The sequence below is a fragment of the Acomys russatus genome, chromosome 21 (genome assembly GCF_903995435.1).
Source record: "Acomys russatus chromosome 21, mAcoRus1.1, whole genome shotgun sequence".
NCBI lineage: Eukaryota > Metazoa > Chordata > Mammalia > Rodentia > Muridae > Acomys > Acomys russatus.
The window spans coordinates 45,649,585-45,667,062 of record NC_067157.1 but is presented as its reverse complement, the minus strand read 5'-3'; the positions used below and the strand labels follow the sequence as shown (position 1 = coordinate 45,667,062).

At 45.9% G+C, this 17,478-nt stretch overlaps 1 protein-coding gene across 1 annotated transcript in view; it reads right to left on the bottom strand.

Annotated features, from left to right (window-relative positions):
* Mthfd1l (methylenetetrahydrofolate dehydrogenase (NADP+ dependent) 1 like) overlaps window positions 1–17,478 on the bottom strand; it is a 184,621-nt gene that overhangs the window by 149,906 nt on the left and 17,237 nt on the right. Inside the window, exons 6-7 of the mRNA XM_051164179.1 lie at window positions 16,377–16,477; window positions 13,926–14,065 (exon numbers count right to left, since the gene is read on the bottom strand). Coding sequence (XP_051020136.1) covers window positions 13,926–14,065; window positions 16,377–16,477 — 241 coding nt within the window. The remainder of the gene's footprint in view (window positions 1–13,925; window positions 14,066–16,376; window positions 16,478–17,478) is intronic.

Below are 17,478 nucleotides of genomic sequence, written 5' to 3'. Positions count from 1 at the left end.
GACCACGGCATAAGATGCTAATTCTTTCTGGAAAGAAAAAGCGCTAGATGCTTAGATCAATAAATAGCCCACTGAGGACGGGGCAAGATTTTAATGAGCTCAAATTCAAGGAGAATTATGTCTCCTTGGCTGTTCCTGCTTCCCTCTTCCCACATGGGAAAGACCCTGGCCAGGGCCTGGCTTGAAACTTTACCTCATAACAAAATATTGCTTTCTCTGCGGAGGTTGGAATAGTGTAGCTTAGAGGGAACCACCCACTCCCCAGGCAGAGGACCAAATGTTAAAACAATAGTAAGACACAGATAGATGGACATTAATGCGGAGCATGTGGGGTGCAGTGTGGCTTAGATAACGTGAAAACTATTCCAGTGATCCCTACGGGGCGGGGCGGCAAATACAGAGGGGGGTAGGCAGAAGTGATCTGGAAGGCTACGTGAGGGTTTGGTCCTTTCTCTTTAGCAAATGCAATGCATTTAAAGACAGGAGACCACAATGACAACAGCCCCATCATCATCGTGGCTGGAAGGGACACGTCAGTTCCTTCTAACGGCGTGTTTTGAAATGAGGGTCTTGGGTTTGATAGATCAAAAGCTAAAACAGAACAAATAACCAAATCAAACAAATCCCCCCAAACAGTTGATGTGCTAACTAGATGCTCAATGGGTAAGGGCTCCTGTCACCAAGCCCGATAGTACTAGTTCAATCCCCGGAGCCCCACGTAGTGGGATTACAGAATGGACTCCTTCCCACAAGTTGTTTTCTGACCTCTGCACCATGCTGGGGCAAGTGTGCTAGTTCTCCTTACTCCAGGGCCTCGCCTGCCCACCCTGGCACTATCAATAAATACACAGAAGTGTAATTTTTTTTAAGTTGAAAACTTTTCTTCTTCTTCTTCTTCTTCTTCTTTTTTTTTTTTTTTTTTTTTTTTTTTTTTTAAGAACTGTGGGTTTTGTTTTGTTTTGTTTTGCACCTGAGAGTTATCAAACTTGCTTCCACATCTTTTGAATGTTCCCAGCCCAGTTAAGAATATGTTCAAATGCAGAACACTACCTAAAAATAGAAAACAAAAATTTTAGCAGGAAACTGTTTTCCCCAGCAAAGACACACTTTTAAAATCATACTAAAAACATAGGACTAAATGAAGGTTAGGATTCTTCACGAAAAATTCCCATTCATCTCATTTGTTAGGGTAGCTGGGGTGTGAAAGTCAAAACACTGTCCCTGGGTGCAGATGTTAGAGTTGGGTCTTCATGATGGGGAGACAGAGGGCAAGCCACTGAGATACAGGATGGGGAGACACAGGGCAAGCCACTGAGATACAGGATGGGGAGACACAGGGCAAGCCACTGAGATACAGGATGGGGAGACAGAGGGCAAGCCACTGAGATACAGGATGGGGAGACACAGGGCAAGCCACTGAGATACAGGATGGGGAGACACAGGGCAAGCCACTGAGATACAGGATGGGGAGACACAGGGCAAGCCACTGAGATACAGGATGGGGAGACACAGGGCAAGCCACTGAGATACAGGATGGGGAGACACAGGGCAAGCCACCAAGATAGGAGGAGAAAAAAGTTAGCATGCAATAGCTACTTATTTCGCCCCACACCTTGGAATGGAAGGATCTACGAGTAGTTAATGTCTGGATGGACACTGGGATCTCAGTCAGCACCGGTGGCAGCCACCAACTGTCACACAAACTGAAGAGAGGGCTACCAGGGGAAGGAGAGGACTGGCCACACTCATATGGCCTCTCACTTGACCTCTAACTTCTAGCAGAAGGCTCAGCGGCTCTCCAGATCCTATAAGGCCCCACTATAGATTCTCCACAGTGCCGTTTGTACAGAGACGAGAGTGTCCATGAGTACCATGTGTAGCATGGGGGGAGGCTCCCTCACGACCCCTTAGCATCATACTAAAAAGAATTTCATATTTGTTTTTTGTTTTTTGTTTTTTTTTTAAAGAAATTGTCACTTTTGCGGGGTGTGGCAGCTCACACCTTTTATCCCAACACCCAGGAGGCAGAAGCAGGTGGGTCCCTCTGAGTTTGCAAAGTGAGTCTGGGACAGTCAGGTGGACACAGAGAAACCCTGTGTCAAAGAGCCAAAAGTTGAAAGAGAAAAAGGGGAAGAAGAGGGGCAGGAAGTGGAAGAGGAGGAAGAGGAAGAGGAAGAGGAGGAGGAAAGTGTTACTTTTATTATCTATTTATTTATTTTAGTTTTTAAAGATTTATTTATTTATTATGTATACAGTGTTTTGCCTGCATGTACGCCTGCACACCAGAAGAGGGCACCAGATCTCATCATAGATGGTTGTGAGCCACCATGTGGTTGTTGGGAATCGAACTTTGGAAGAGCAGCGACTGCTCTTAACCTCTGAGCCATCTCTCCAGCCCCTGTTACTTTTATTTTAGAAACCATTAATATTTCCAAAATTGCTAATGTTTTCTTAACAGCATATAGGTATTTGGATACACAGAACTCACATTTAAAGAATAAAACATACTTGGTTTAGTCATGCTTGTAAAGGACTACCACCTACAGGAAGGAATAGTCAAACAGTGAAAAATGGAATTTAAATCCAGGTCTCACAGTAAGGTGCCGTCCTCATGGATCTCCATGTGGACACGGCCCACTTGCATTGTAAATGTGTCACGTTTTGCTTAGACAGTCACTAATGTGCATTCATATGTGTACATTCTATCTTTTAAAAACTTACTCTTTCTTGCTCTCCTTTCCCAACGCCATCCTACCCACACACATACAGCTGTTTATACATATACATGCATGTATTGCAGGCTAAGATCCACATGAGAGAGAATATGTTCTTTTTTTTTCCTTTCTGAGATCAAGTGATCACAATTAATTTTATACATTCTCCACCGACGATGCATTCTCCTGCAAATTTTGGGGTTTCATTGTCCTCTAGAGCTAGAACTGGAATCACTCTGTATATGTGCCAGATTTTCCTTATCCATTCACCAGTTGATGGTCAATATCATAGTAAAAGCACAGAAGCAAGAGACAAGAGAAGCTTCTTGTCGATTTGAGATCTGTGGCCTCCTTGTCAACTTGGAAGCTTTAAAATACCTTTGAAGTTTCTTAGAAAATTCAATTATTGTCCCTGAATGTCTCTGTCTCTCTCTCTCTGTCTCTCTGTCTGTGTCTCTTTCTCTCTCTCTCTCTCTCTCTCTGTCTCTCTTTCTCTCTCTGTCTCTCTCTCTCTCTCTCTCTCTCTCAAGACAGGGTTTCTCTGTGTAGCCTTGGTTGTCCTGGACTCTCTTTGTAGACCAGGCTGGCCTCAAACTCATAGTGATCCACCTGCCTCTGCCTCCCAAGTACTGGGATTAAAGGCATGCGCCACCACCGCCCGGCTTGTCCCTGAATCTCAAAAAGCAACAAACCAGGAATTTGACAACATTGAAAAGTGCTTTTTCCCCACTCAAGCTATAATTCTAAAATGTATCATTGCTGAAGAAACATACTTCTAAAAATGTAACAAAACACAAAGCTGATCAGACTAGTCTCCACTGTCTGAGATTGGTCTCAGGATGGCTTCTCGGGAGGAGAGACTAGGATGGGCCAAGGGAGGATGAAGGAAAGGTGACTAACACATCTGAGGGATCTGGAACTGAGATTCAACAGTGGGGAGTGGGGACCCGGGGGACCAGCTGGGACCCACCCCCATAGAGTGAAAGTGGAAGCAGAAGGCTGAGTAAGATGCCTAAGTTCATCTTGGGGCGCGGTGTGTGGGTGTGTATGCGCGCGTGTGTATGATACTCATTAGTAAGAGAGGAGCTAAGGATGGGAATGCTGTGGGGCACAGGATGTGGCAGAGGCGTTAGAAAGAAGGGGTGTGGCCCTACAGAGTAAGGGAGAGGGGTGTGGTTGAGGTTTACACCATTCCCAGTAGTCATACAAACTAGAAACCAAAACTACATTCCTGGCAACTAGGAATTGATGGGCAATTTTACCATAGCAAGTGGGCACACTCTTCCCACTCGTGTGGTGTGTGCAGGCTGCGCATGGAGAGATCACGCTGGTGCAACTGTCCATTAGCTGAGACCTTGTCTACTCATGAAATTTTAAAATTTAGAAGCCTATCATTGAAATTGGTTGAGTCTAGGGCCATACAGCCTCGAACATACCCGATCACGTCTGAAATCAGCCGAGCAGGTACCATAAGGCTCTCTGCTCTGTTATTGGTGAAAGCAACGGCCATACTTTCCTGCAGTAGTAGAACCAGGAACATGGAAAGAGATGTACCGGACTTAAAATGCCAGGCTGCTCGGAGGGTTCCATTCAGACACTGTCAGACTCCAGCAAGATAGAGGATGAGAGTCATAGCCAAAGGTAGTTCCCCCTCTTGGTGCCCACCCAGTGACCTCACCCTGCGAGACTTCTTTTCCCTGTCAGGAGTTGAGCATGTTCCTGTTGTCTACTCTCTCTTGTGATCAGTAAAAACACATCATTGGCTTTTTAAAACCTCAAGACTTATCTCATAACTCAGAATGACTACAAGCCAAATGGACACAGAGAGTCATCCTTACAGCATACACCTGGCAGTATCCCCCAAAAGGATAATAAAGGGACCTTCCTTTTCCTAGACGTCCCCAGGTTCAAATCTTCATCATCCTATCGCCTGTCTAAGCTATTCGGTTATGCCCCCAAATGCTAGAATAGACAGTTAATCTCTTTTGAAGTAAATTTCATATAGCCAAAAGTTAAGACAGGGCTGGGGATGTCGCTCCGTTGCTTTTGTGTTTGTCTAGCCTGCAGGAAAGGCAGGTTCCATAAAATCAGGCATGGTGGCACACGCCTATAGTCCCTGAACTTGGGGCGTAAAGGCAGGAAGATCAGACACTTAAGGTCACTCTTGGCTATAGAACTGTGGTTCCCAACCTTCCTAATGCTGTGGCCCTTTAATACAGTTCCTTGTGTTATGGTGACCCCTCTCCCCCAGCAACCATAACATTTTCATTGCTACTTCATAACTAATTTTGCCACTGTAATGAGTTGTAATGTAAAGACCATCTGCTATGCAGATGGTCTTAGGTTAGATCCCTGCGAAAGGGCCGTGATCCACAGGTTGAGAAACACTGTTATAAAGCAAGTTTGCGGCCAGCCCGGGCGACATGAGAACCTACTGAAACATACATAAACACACACACACAAAACCACCACTATCACCATCTATCTATAACAATAATAAACACCCTAAAAAGACAGAGGAAATTATAGAAGGTGATGAGCGGGGCGTGGTGGTGCACACCTTTAATCCCAGCACTCGGGAGGCAGAGGCAGGCGGATCACTGTGAGTTCAAAGCCAGCCTGGCCTACAGAGTGAGCCCAGGACAGCCAAGGCTACACAGAGAAACCCTGTCTCGAAAACTCAAAAAAACAAAACAAATAATAGAAGGCGATGAGGAGGAGGAAGAAAAAAGCCTCAAATTCAATAATATGCTTTGAGAGATCATAAAATAATTTTCTTCAAAGTCTTAAGAAAAAAAAATAAAAGTAGAGCAGAGGGGGGAAAGAGGAGAAAAAAAGAGGGGAGGAGGAAGGAAAAGGAGAGAGAGAGAGAGAGAGAGAGGGAGGGAGGGAGGGAGGGAGGGAGGGAGGGAGGGGGAGTGGGAGGGAGTGTGTCGTGGTAAAGGCTCCGTGGAAAACGGTGGGCTTCAGGATGCACCTTCACGCTGACCACACATCTTAATGCACATAACATGCTCACATTCAGCTACGCAGCTGGTGCCGTGGGGACTGGGGCTCTACATCTCCTGGCATTTACGCTTTCCAATTCCCAGCCTCCCATCGCACATCTACCGATCGGATTTCTGCCTCTGCTCTCTTGGAGGAACTCTCTGGGCCTCAGCTGCTCCTCAGAGGGCTGAGGAAGCCAGAGACACGTCAGGTGGAGTCAATCACCTGGACTTGGGCCTGCACTCTGCTTCCCAGCAGTGGTCGGGCTCCAGAGTCCATGGCGAGCCTAATACCTGGTTTCTAGTGACTTACACACATACCAGAAAGACTAGGAAATGGGCTGTCTATACAAACAGATGGTGTGTGTGTCAGATTATGCACAAGAGCATGCCATTAAATATCTCGTTTTGTCCTCAGAAACCATTTACATCGAAGAGGGAAAACACAAATGACGTGAGAGTGGACTGAAGGGGACATCCCCAGCCTCTCAGGACAGATAAGGGCACTCTGCTGTGCAATCTCCGGATCCGACTTCCACACCTGGACTCTGACGACTCAGGGTGCAGCTGCAGTTGGCCACGGGTGACTGCAAAGCGACACGGGCTGCCTGAAGGTTAAACCCAAACCACACTCTGGAGAACATATCTCAGGCCCCAACCAGGTTTCCCATAGAGAAAGGCACTCCAGCAACACAAGGATGTTCCTGATTTGTCAAGCTACGTTTCAAAGCCAGCAGACCGCTACACCGCCATCTCCAATGCTATGTCCGAGAGGACGCGTTCCGGATTTGAACATCTGCAGCACAACCCACCAAAACTGAAACCAGAATAATTTGCCTGTATGATATAGGGAGGGCACGTTACATGAGGGCAGCTATGAGGGGGAAAGTGGAAACAGAGACTGCTTTCATTACATTTGCCCCACAGATTTATTATCGGATCACTATGCCATTTCTCCTACGTTCAGTGTCTCGGCTTTATATTGTGAACCATGTGTGGCTCCTCTGTCTGCTGATCTGCATGGTCCCCTTGACCATGTTTCAGTTGGATCTCATGAGTCCCTTCGTCAACCCAGGCTGATATTTTGGCTTTAAAAGAAAAAAAATCCAATCAGCTCCTTCTTTGGTGTTGACAAGTCACGTGATCAGACTGAAGGAAGAGCAAAAAGTACAAGAAGCCAACATCTGAATGGACTTGGTCAAAGATAGTCCAGTGACCAGGCTCTCCGGTGCCCACCAACACTCACACTCTCTAGAAGTTGGATGTTGGCTTAGCATGAAGTGATCTGGTGCCCATCCCACACATGACAGGCACCACGTCAGCATACCCGACCAGGTGCCATCCGTATCCCTTCAAAGGGTGCAGACCACTGTTTCCTAGCAGGGAGCCTGGGAGGTAGGTCAAGTCCAAAGCCTAGGGGATGGAGTCGCCTTCAGTTTCCTTCAGACTGCCTATCTTTCTGTGTCTCTGCATCTGTGTCTCTGGGGTTACCAAGAGTTGGAATAAGAGGTGCTTACTAGGTGTAGGGAGGTAGAGGCAGGCAGATCTCCATGAATTCACAGCCAGCCTGGTCTGCAAAGCTAGTTCCAGGACAGCCAGGGCTACACAGAAAAACTCTGTCTCAAAACAACTCCCCCTCCAAAAAAAAAGAGTTGAAGTGATAAAATAGTAAAGCCCTGGTTGCTGAGTTGGGCAGGTGCTTTGGGAATAAGTGATGTGTACTCAGGGGAGGAAACTGTGGTAGCTTCCAGCTTCTCAAAAAGATTGGTTTATTTGCGAGTGTGTACATGTGCCTGCATGAGTTTATGCACACTGCGGGCATGCAGGTATCTGCAGAGGCCAGAAGACCGTGTTTAGCTGTGGTAAACTGAACCTGGGGCCTCTGCAAGGACAGTACACACTCTTAACTGCTGACCCATCCTTCCGGCCCCACATATCTGTTCTTAACTCTTATAGTCTCTAAAAGTCTCTTCTGAGCCTCGCTTTCCTCTCAGTGGCCATGATACTGACCAACAGCCTGCTTTTAATAGTCTACCATGTTGCTCTAAGTGTGAAAAGACCAGTGGGTCTAACTCAGTGACCCAGTCCATTCGAAAGGCTGGGAGGCCCTGATTCTACCTACTCCTAACCTTTCACACACACACACACACACACACACCACAATATATTAGAAATTCCAGTTCAGTTTTAAGCCCTTTTATTAAGCATACTATGTGTGCTAAATTTAAAGTTTGTGACAATGGAGCTTTGCTCTAAAATCCCAGACAACTTTTGAGCCTTCAAATGTGAAAGACCCATGTTGTTCCTTTTTTCTGTAAGTACTGTTTTTTAAGTGTCTCTGTGAAATGAGGAGAAATGAAACTCTCGGAGAAAAACACTTCAAACACATCTCTGATTTCTAAAGCATCTCTTTTGCGTGCAGCTGGGCTCCAGAGGACTCAACCCAGCTGGAGGCTGTTCCAGTTGCATCTTCCAGCTGAGCTCCAACCATGGCTTCAGTGGAACTCCCAAAGGAGAAGAGCTCTGCAACGCCCAACATGTTCCACTTGACCCACAAGCACCCAAGCCAAAGCATCTCTCATTCAAGATGAGGTTGGGTACCAAGGTGAAACCCACAGTGACAAGATTTTCAACGCCAGGATTATGGGTTATCTGTCAGCCCCATCACTCTGCTGCCAAAGGGTCTGGGAAGATGATACACTTGTGGGGAGGAGAGTAAGAAAAGTCAGGGCCGGGGTGGGGGGTGTCTCAGCCCTACTCAAATGTGACCGGCCAAGACTTGGCTCTACACTCATAAGCATGTGAAAAGTATAGATAGCATTCAGCCAACCTCCCCACCATTATGAGATGTCTGTGGAGTGCAGGATGCACCTCAAAGCAAATTTCTTAGCTTTCAGCAGCATTCTCCAGCAGGCATAGGATCTAAAGCTACCGAATGGAGGTCCATTCTGTTTTCTGCAGGGCTCGGTCAAGTCAGACCTCAGTCCTTCATGCTCACACTCCCTGCAGACCTCAGGTATAGTCAGTATCTGTGTCAGCTCCTTTGCAGTTACTATAACAAAATGCCCGAGAGAGACTGGAGATAAGTTGAGATGGTTTCTAAGTTTTCAGGTTCAAGAGCTTGGTGCTGGCTCTGTTGAAGGCCTCTGTGGTGGCTTGAATGAGAGTGACTCCCAAAGGCTCGTATGTTTGAGTCTGGCAAGGTGACATGTGCTTGTAATCCCACAGTGAGGAGGTGGAGACAGGCAGGCCCCTGAAGCTCACGGGTCAGCCAACATAGATCATTTGGTAAACTGCAAGCAAACGACAGAGCCCATCTCATAGAGCAGACAGGGCCTAAGGATGACACCTAATGTTGTGCTCTGGTCTCCACACACATAGGCACACACACATAGACACACACCCATACACTCATACATCCATACACATACACACACACCCATACATACACACACCCACACACTCATACACCCATACACACTCATATAGACCCCCACACCCATTCACTCACACACCCTTACATACCCACACATACCCTTACATACCCACACATACACCGACATACAACCATATACTTATATACCCATACGCGTGCACACACACGCACACACACGCACACACACACACACACACACACACATCAACACACATACAGCAGAATAAAAGAGACAAAGTGATGAATGCTGGCATCACTTCCTAGGCTTTTGGCTAAAATCAAGTGTCTCAGATTCACGACAATACTGCTGTAACACGGAGGATCAAGGAGGAAGATGCCTATCAATTATTAAGAGAAGCTTCTTAGATATGTGAGAACAGGAACGTTCACCACCCCCAGAGTCTCTGGAAAAGCCGCCACCGCTCCAGAGTCAGTCCTCTTTGGAGTTGAGATGGGCTTCGCCTCGGAGAAGAGTCCAGGTGATTTATTTTCATAATAAAAAAATGCTTTTAAAAAATGTCTTTGTTTTTCAAAAACGCAGCTATAGCCAGCCAAAGTCTCTGGACAGCTGTGAAAACATTCAGCTGCGGGGAAGGCATCTTCTCCCAAGGCTGTTCAGCACAGGGCAAGGCTTATTTTCCTCTTCCGCTACTGCTTCCAAACCAGAAATCCTAGGTCTTACGGTGCAAAATAGGGGCAGTGACTCATTGAAAGCCAAGCTAAGCAGGCAGGAGGTTCCAGTCTGTGAGAGAGGAAGGGGGCCGAGTGAAGCAAAAATGATTGTACTTGAATTTTCTTGAGTAGGCTGCCCTCATGTGGTGACTCAAAAAAAAAACAAAAACAGAAAACAAAAACAAAAAACAAAAACAAAACACACACACACACACACACACACACACACACACACACACACACACACACACGTTTCATTCTCTTCCAAGACCACATTCCTGAACTGTCTTAACATCAGCAAGCGTGGCATTCAGGTAGATCCACCTGCCAAGCTACCATTCCAGCTGTGGGCGGAGACCCCTGTCCTGCATGTAGGGCTTTCTAACCTGCTCCTCATTCCCCGTGTCTTACGAGTAACATATAGTCTTAGGTGTCATTCAGCATGCAGAAGCCACCATTATTGCAGGCAGGAATATATTCCAAGACCCCTGGCAGGTGCCAGAAACTGGAGATCATGCTAATTCCGTTTATACCCTTCGTGAGCACACATGCACACTCACAACTTTCACATTTTCACCCAAAGGAAGCTATTTAGAGACAGCTTGGCTCTTGGCTTCTCTGCCATATCCACCCAAAGGAAGCTGTTTAGAGACTCTCTCTTGGCTTCTCTGCCATATCCAGATGACCAGCTCCACTGTTCTCAGGCTCTGAGGCCCCTATTGGATAAAGCCATGGTCAGCTGTACACAAGAGCTGCCACACTGCCACACAGATCTGATGCCCGGAAGGGCTCCAGAGTGACATACAGGCGGGTGGCTCACAGTGGGAAGCTATGTCAGACAGAGATAGTTCACCTTGGGCCGGGACAGAAGGAAGGCGCAGAAGGTCAGGAGCTCATCGCACTACTGGCTTATTGTGGGATATTTTTTTTTCACTGCCAGGCCCTGCTGGTCCCAGTGATTGATGCAGGGAGCTATAACTGCCATTCAAGGTCCTGCTAGAATTCACTGCTGCTTTCTAAAACTAAAAGCTTCACAGAGTACCTCAGACATAGAAAGGCACAAGCCCACATACTGGACATGAGAAAACGGGCTAATGGTACCACCCCTGATTTTGAATCAAGTCCTTAAGATAAAGAAACAACTCTTATTCTCTCTACTCTTTCTTTTCCTCTGTCTCTGTCTGTCTCTCTCTGGAGTGCCACTCCTCCCTTTCCTTCTCCCCCCATGCTCATTTAATAAACTCTATAACATAATATCTGCTGCCTGATACCCTATTATCTTCTTACCTTATTCTCATACATAAACCTTATGGCTGTGGGGCTGGAGAGATGGCTCAGAGGTTAAGAGCACCGTCTGCTCTTCTTAAGGTTCTGAGTTCAATTCCCAGCAACCACATGGTGGCGTACAACCACTTGTAACGAGATCTGGTGCCTTTTTTGTTTGTTTGTTTGTTTGCTTGTTTTGTTCTTGGATCTGATGCCTTCTTGTGGTGGGCAGGCAGACATGTGGGCAAATACTGTATAAATAATAAATAGATCTTTTTTTAAAAAAAGAAGATAAAGAAACAAGGGCTGGAGAGATGGCTCAGAGGTTAAGAGCACTAGCTGTTCTTCCAAAGGTCCCGAGTTCAATTCCCAGCAACCACATGGTGGCTCATAGCCATCTATAATGTGCTCTGGTGCCCTCCTGTAGTATGCAGGCATGCATGAGGCATAATACTGTATAAATAAATTAATAAATTTTTAAAAAAGATAAACAAATACTTGGCGCTGGAAGGATGGCTCAGCAGTTAGGAATGCTGGCTGCTTTTCCAAAGGGCCTGGGTTCAATGCCCAGCACCCACATGGAGACTCACAACTGTCTGTAACTCCAGTCCTAGGGGAATCCAACGCCCTCTGCTGGCCTCTGGAGGTACCACATGCATGTAGTGTACAGACATACCTACTCGCAGGCAAAAAGACTCATAAAAAAGAAAAAGAAACACTGCCTCTCTTAAAATATAGGCCCTGATAATGTTAGGACATGAGTCCAAATTATAAATAACTTTTTGTTTTTGTTTTGTTTTTCAAGATAGGGTTTCTCTGTGTATCCCTTGCTATCCTGGACTCACTTTGTAGACCAAGCTGGCCTTGAGTTCAAAGAGAGCCGCCAGCCTCTGCCTCCTGAGTGCTGGGATTAAAGGTGTGCGCCACCATGCTCGGCTTAGAAATGACTTTTAAAGTCTCAATTAAAAAGTATAGATAAATGATTCCTCCAAGCTCACATATTACACTATGTAGCCAAGGCTAACCTTGAGTCAATCTCTCTGACTTAGCCTCCTGAGTGCTGGGGTTATAGGCATGGTCTCTTCTTCATCCCTTTCCAATCACAGGTAGTAAACTACTACCCAAAATGCTGAGATGTCAGACTCAGGCCGGTAGTGAGCGTGGCTAGGCTGACAGTCGCCATTAGTGTAAATGTTGATGGCTAGCTACCCTTTGCTCCAGTTTTATACTCTAGAACGGTGATTCATGGGTAGCAAGAATAGCAGTGCTTTAGTTCTTTAATTCAAGCTAGGTTCTCTAGCTGACCTTGAACATCTGACCTTCCTGCCCCCACCTGCAGAGCACCTGGATTGCAGGCAGGCACCACCAGGCATGCCGTGCTGGCGACTGAACCCCGGGGCTTTGTGCACGTTGAGGCAAGCACTCTACCAACTGAGCTGCCTCGCTCCCTTAGTCTCCTTTCTAATAGGTATTATTTCATTAAAGTTCACCCATATGTAAACTCATGCAGAAAATGCTTAGCATTTTTCTTCAGTTATGTATAAGTAGTAAAACAAACAAACAAAAAACCAGGAACATTAAATATTAAATATATCACACGAAACTCGATAAGTCAAGGAAGAAGAGGTGGAAGAAGACAAGGAATTAAAAGATAGATTGTTACCACCTGCTGGGCCCCAATTACAAGCCCCATAGTCTGCTAAGTGCTTTCCATTGACTGACTGTCTCCTGTGGCCATTGCACAAACCAGGAAGAGCTAATACAATGGCCTCCATCGTGCACTGAAAACTAGTGGCCTTACAAACGACCTCATTGAGGCGAGCACCCAAGGCTGACTCTAGGAGAGAGCACAGAGAGAGCAGGGCAGGAACAGAGGCTAAGATGAGGAGCAAGAGGAGGGGAGAAGTCCTCAGAGGGGGGAAGGGAGAGCGCCTCATTCGCCCCTTCCTCCCAAAGTGTAGGATAAAAGCTTTTCACTCCATAATTCTCAGAGTCATGTCAAGGGCAACAGGGATTCCCATGATAGCTGTTACTCCATTCCTTTCTCTGGTACTCCAAGGTGAATGGCGCCCATGGACCCCCTCCTCTCCTATCTTGCCCCGTACAACTTTGCCGATTTCCTAGTTTGTATAACAAACGTGTTGCTCTATTCTAATTTTCCCCTTTTGTTCAGTTTTGGGCTGGGACTGTAGCTAGGGCCACATGCAGACGAGGCAACTGCTTCACTATTGAACAATCCCCCCAACCCCTGACGATGGCTTCTTGTTTGTATGTCCAAGAATTTGTCTATGATATATTCAGGCAGGAAAACATCAGGGTCGAAACAGAAATGTCTCTCGCAGACATTTGTTTCCTACCACATTAATAACTGCTCTTCGTTGTTTTTATTTTATTTTTACGATAGAGCCTCATCTGTAGTCTAGGCTGGCCTTGAACCGCTGTCTCAGGTTTCCAAATGCTGGGGCTGTAGGAAGGAGCCACGGAGACAGGCTTTGCTTTTTGCTACTTTTCCCCTTCAAGATTTCCCCATAGAGCCAGGCGTGGTGGCGCATGCCTTTAATCCCAGCACTCGGGAGGCAGAGGCAGGTGGATCTCTGTGAGTTCGAGGCCAGCCTGGTCTACAAAATGAGTCCAGGACAGCCAAGGCTACACAGAGAAACCCTGTCTCAAAAAAAAAACAAAACAAAACAAAACAAAAAAAAACAAACCAACAACAACAACAACAACAAAAAGATTTCCCTATAGTCTTTCCTCTAACGTCCTGTTCAGTGCTCACTTTACACATCCCCAGGCCCTTCTTCTTTTTTATTAATAGGCATTCAGAGTTGTAGTGTCCCGTGTGAGGCCTACCTTGTCTCGGAGCTGAGGTGCTGCCCACGAGGAGCTCATTGTCATCGATCCTTTTCTCTGGAAAAGACACTGCAGGGCAGCCTCCAGGGGCCCAGCTGCCCCTATCACCAACATCTTCTTTCCATCCAAGGTGACCATCCCTATCAACCAATAGAAATTCAATATTAAAACCCACGCCACAGAAACTTCCTCCCAGACAGCTTTAACGGAAAGAACATCTTTTTAGTGGTTTTCCTCAGAGAACATCTCAGAAGAGGGGGTTGGGAAGATGATAAACAGAGGTCAGGGTGGACTGCTGGAGGTGACAGCTTAGCTCATGAGCTCTCAAGAGCTGTGGTTGCCAGCAGAGGACAAAACTAGTCAACATTCCAGCATGGATGGGGTCTTGCAGGCCTCACTTCTAGTTAAGAAGCTACAGGCAGACCACAGCTACCAGAATAAAGAAAATTGGTTTTTTTCAGGAGTTGGGGGGAGGGGGCTGGTAGGCCACCCATTCTACAGTGGACAGCCCATGTGCATTTGGATAACACTCATCGCATTCAGTAGACTTCCTTAAAGAATGTGAAACTGCAGTGGCACATGCCTGTAATCTCAGCATTCTGGGAGGCAGAGGCAGGTGGATTCTGTGAGTTTGAGACCAGCCTAGTCTACAAAGTGAATCCAGGACAGCCAAGGCTACACAGAAAAACCCTGTCTCAAAAAACCAGACCAAACCAACTAAACAAAAACAACAACAACAAAAAGAACAAGAAATTGGAAGAGAGATTAGTAGGGAAGGGTCTGAGAGGAATGAGAGGTGGGTTGAGCAAAAAATAATCAGGAAAACAGACAAAGAAAAACATACATAGAGAACTTGCTGTCCCAAGAACACAGTGCACTGACCGTGCGCTAGGAAAGAGGGTTTAAGAAACCAGATTCTCCCTCCACAACCTTTGTTTCTGAGTCTTCTGGCTCATTTCCTGTCTACAGTTCCTGACAAACATAGTACCAACTGTAATTTGCCTTTATGAGCTTCTGGCAAAGGCCTGCAGGAAGGGACATACAAGGCTAGATCACAGAACTCATTTTAACGGCTGCTGGCTAAAAGGTACATGGTGGAAGTTCAGCTTCTAATAGAACCTCACCATATATTTTTGGAATTTTGCCTGTTGCCTGTTCAAGAGGGGGAGGAGCATCTGCTTTTTCTCTGCAAATTGGGGCCAAGAAAAGTCGAGCTTCTGTGTTCTCAAGTTAGGAAGCCGTTAAATATGTAAGCTACCCCCATGGTCTCTTTGTTAGGACTCCTATTGCAGCCACGGAACACCATGACCACAAAGCAAGTCGGGGAGGAAAGGGTTTATTTGGTTTACTCATCCAGATCATAGTCCATTATTGGAGAAAGTCAGGACAGGAACTCAAGCAGAGCAGAAACCTGGAGGCAAGAGCTGATGCAAGGGCCATGGAGGGGTGTTGCTTACGGGCTCAGTTCCCATGGCTTGCTCAGCCTGCTTTCTTATGGAAGTATAACCAGTCAGGGATGGCCCCGCCCACTGTCAGCTGCAGTCCTCCCCAATTGATCACTCACTGAGAGAATGTCTTACAGCTGGGTCACATGGAGGCATTTCCCCAACTGAGGGTCCTTCCTCTCTGATGACTCTTAACTCTTGTCAAGTTGACACACAAAACCAGCCAGGGCACACAGTAGTTATTAGTTAAATTCAGTAATCAAAAAAGATGAAACATTTGTCTCTATTTTCCTGGCACAGGAATGTGAGGTCAAAAGAAGAATGTATGGAATTGAATCCTGCTGGCTATGGAAGCAGTCTCACCTGGAATCTTTCTATGCAAACCCCCCTGCTTTGTCGAATCACTTCTAACTGTGAGTCATCTGTACCTTCAGAGTGACAGATCTGCTGAATCAGAGGACATTTTCATTATGCTTATTTCAACTGTTTTTTGAGAGAAGTCAATGTTTAAAATGTTTACAAATGTTCATTTGTAGCCATCTCTCTTATACTTATTAATCTTTTTTTAAAAATTTTATTTATTTGTGCAGCATTCTGCCCACTAGAAGAGGGCACCAGATCTCATTATTAGATGGTTGTGAGCCATCATGTGGTTGCCGGGAATTGAACTCATGACCTTTGGAAGGAACACACACAGTGCTCTTAACCTCTCAGCCATCTCTCCAGTCCCATACTTATTAATCTTACTAGAAAATGCTTTCAGTTAGTCTGTTTACACCCACAAGTACAAGCTGAAAGACAAATGTCAACATTGAGCAGCACTTTGAGAGAAGTGTTACTAGAATTTTTCAGAAACAAGTTATATTTTTAAAAAATATCTAAATAGCAGTAAGTAGAAAATAGCATTTCTTTTTTGTGTTTCATTTAGGATCTTTCAGCAACACATCCTTATTGAAAAAACAAAACAAAACAAAAACCCTAATAAACAGAATCGATCATTCCAGACCTGATTTCTCAACAAGCTCTACTGCAGCTCTCGCCAGAGGTGAAACAAAGCACTCAGGGGCGTCGCCTCGCACCAGTTTCCCCAGATTGACATCAGTCACCCTGAATCAGAAAGGACGAGAACAGATGAGTGATGGCGTAGAAAACATCCCAGGATCAGTCCCAAATACAGCAAGCGGATGATTGACGAGGAAGCAGGAAATGGAGGCCACCAGCTTCTCAGAGCAGTGCAGGAAACCCCTTAGGACCCAGCACGAGGCCATGCAGGGCTGCACTTCACGGCTTCAAAGACACCGTCAATGGCTGCTAGGCCCTGACACCTTGGCAATCAACTGTCCGCTTTCAGACCTCACGATTGAGTCTATCAACCCAGAGACTTCCACTTGGCTTACCTACTCATCTCCATGGGAAATTAAGGGAAAAATAACTAGAAACCACATATTTGTTACCAGTGACTTCCATGAGCCTTTCTCCACTCAAATCTAGAGCAAGGACCTTAGGACCAGGCTGCAGAGAAGGTGTTCTCGCCCAGAACATCTTCGTTACTTTTGTTACTAACGCTACTTTGTAACATTACTTCACTAGTTAACAGGAAGACATTCAGAAGGTCTCTATGGTTCTCTCTCATTGTACGAAAGGTTGGAAACTACATCCTCCTACCTTACCACTTCCTGGTCCACTGCAGCATCTTCTCGCTTTATGATTTCTCTACTACAGAACTGCAGGTTTTTATCATCCATCCAAACATACCATCTATCCATCCACACATATCTCTATCCTGGAGAACTCAGTGCCTTACCTGCGCATACACTCTCCCTCTGAATTACACCCCAGGCCTCCCAGAACAACACTCTAAGCCTTGCCTGAGTCTATCTCTTGTCATAAGGAAAGGATGGAGTGGCATAAGACAGGGTAGCTCAGTGAGGCACCAAGCTCTCAATCCAGCTGCTGAAGGACAGACACATTTCACAGAAGTCTAACTTTAAAATTTTTTTTTTGTGTTTTTGGTTTTTTTTAGGTACATTGTAGTCTTTCTTGACAGATTCTACCACAAACTGGTAACTGGCCCAGATCACTGATGGAGGCTTTCCGGACACTTTTAT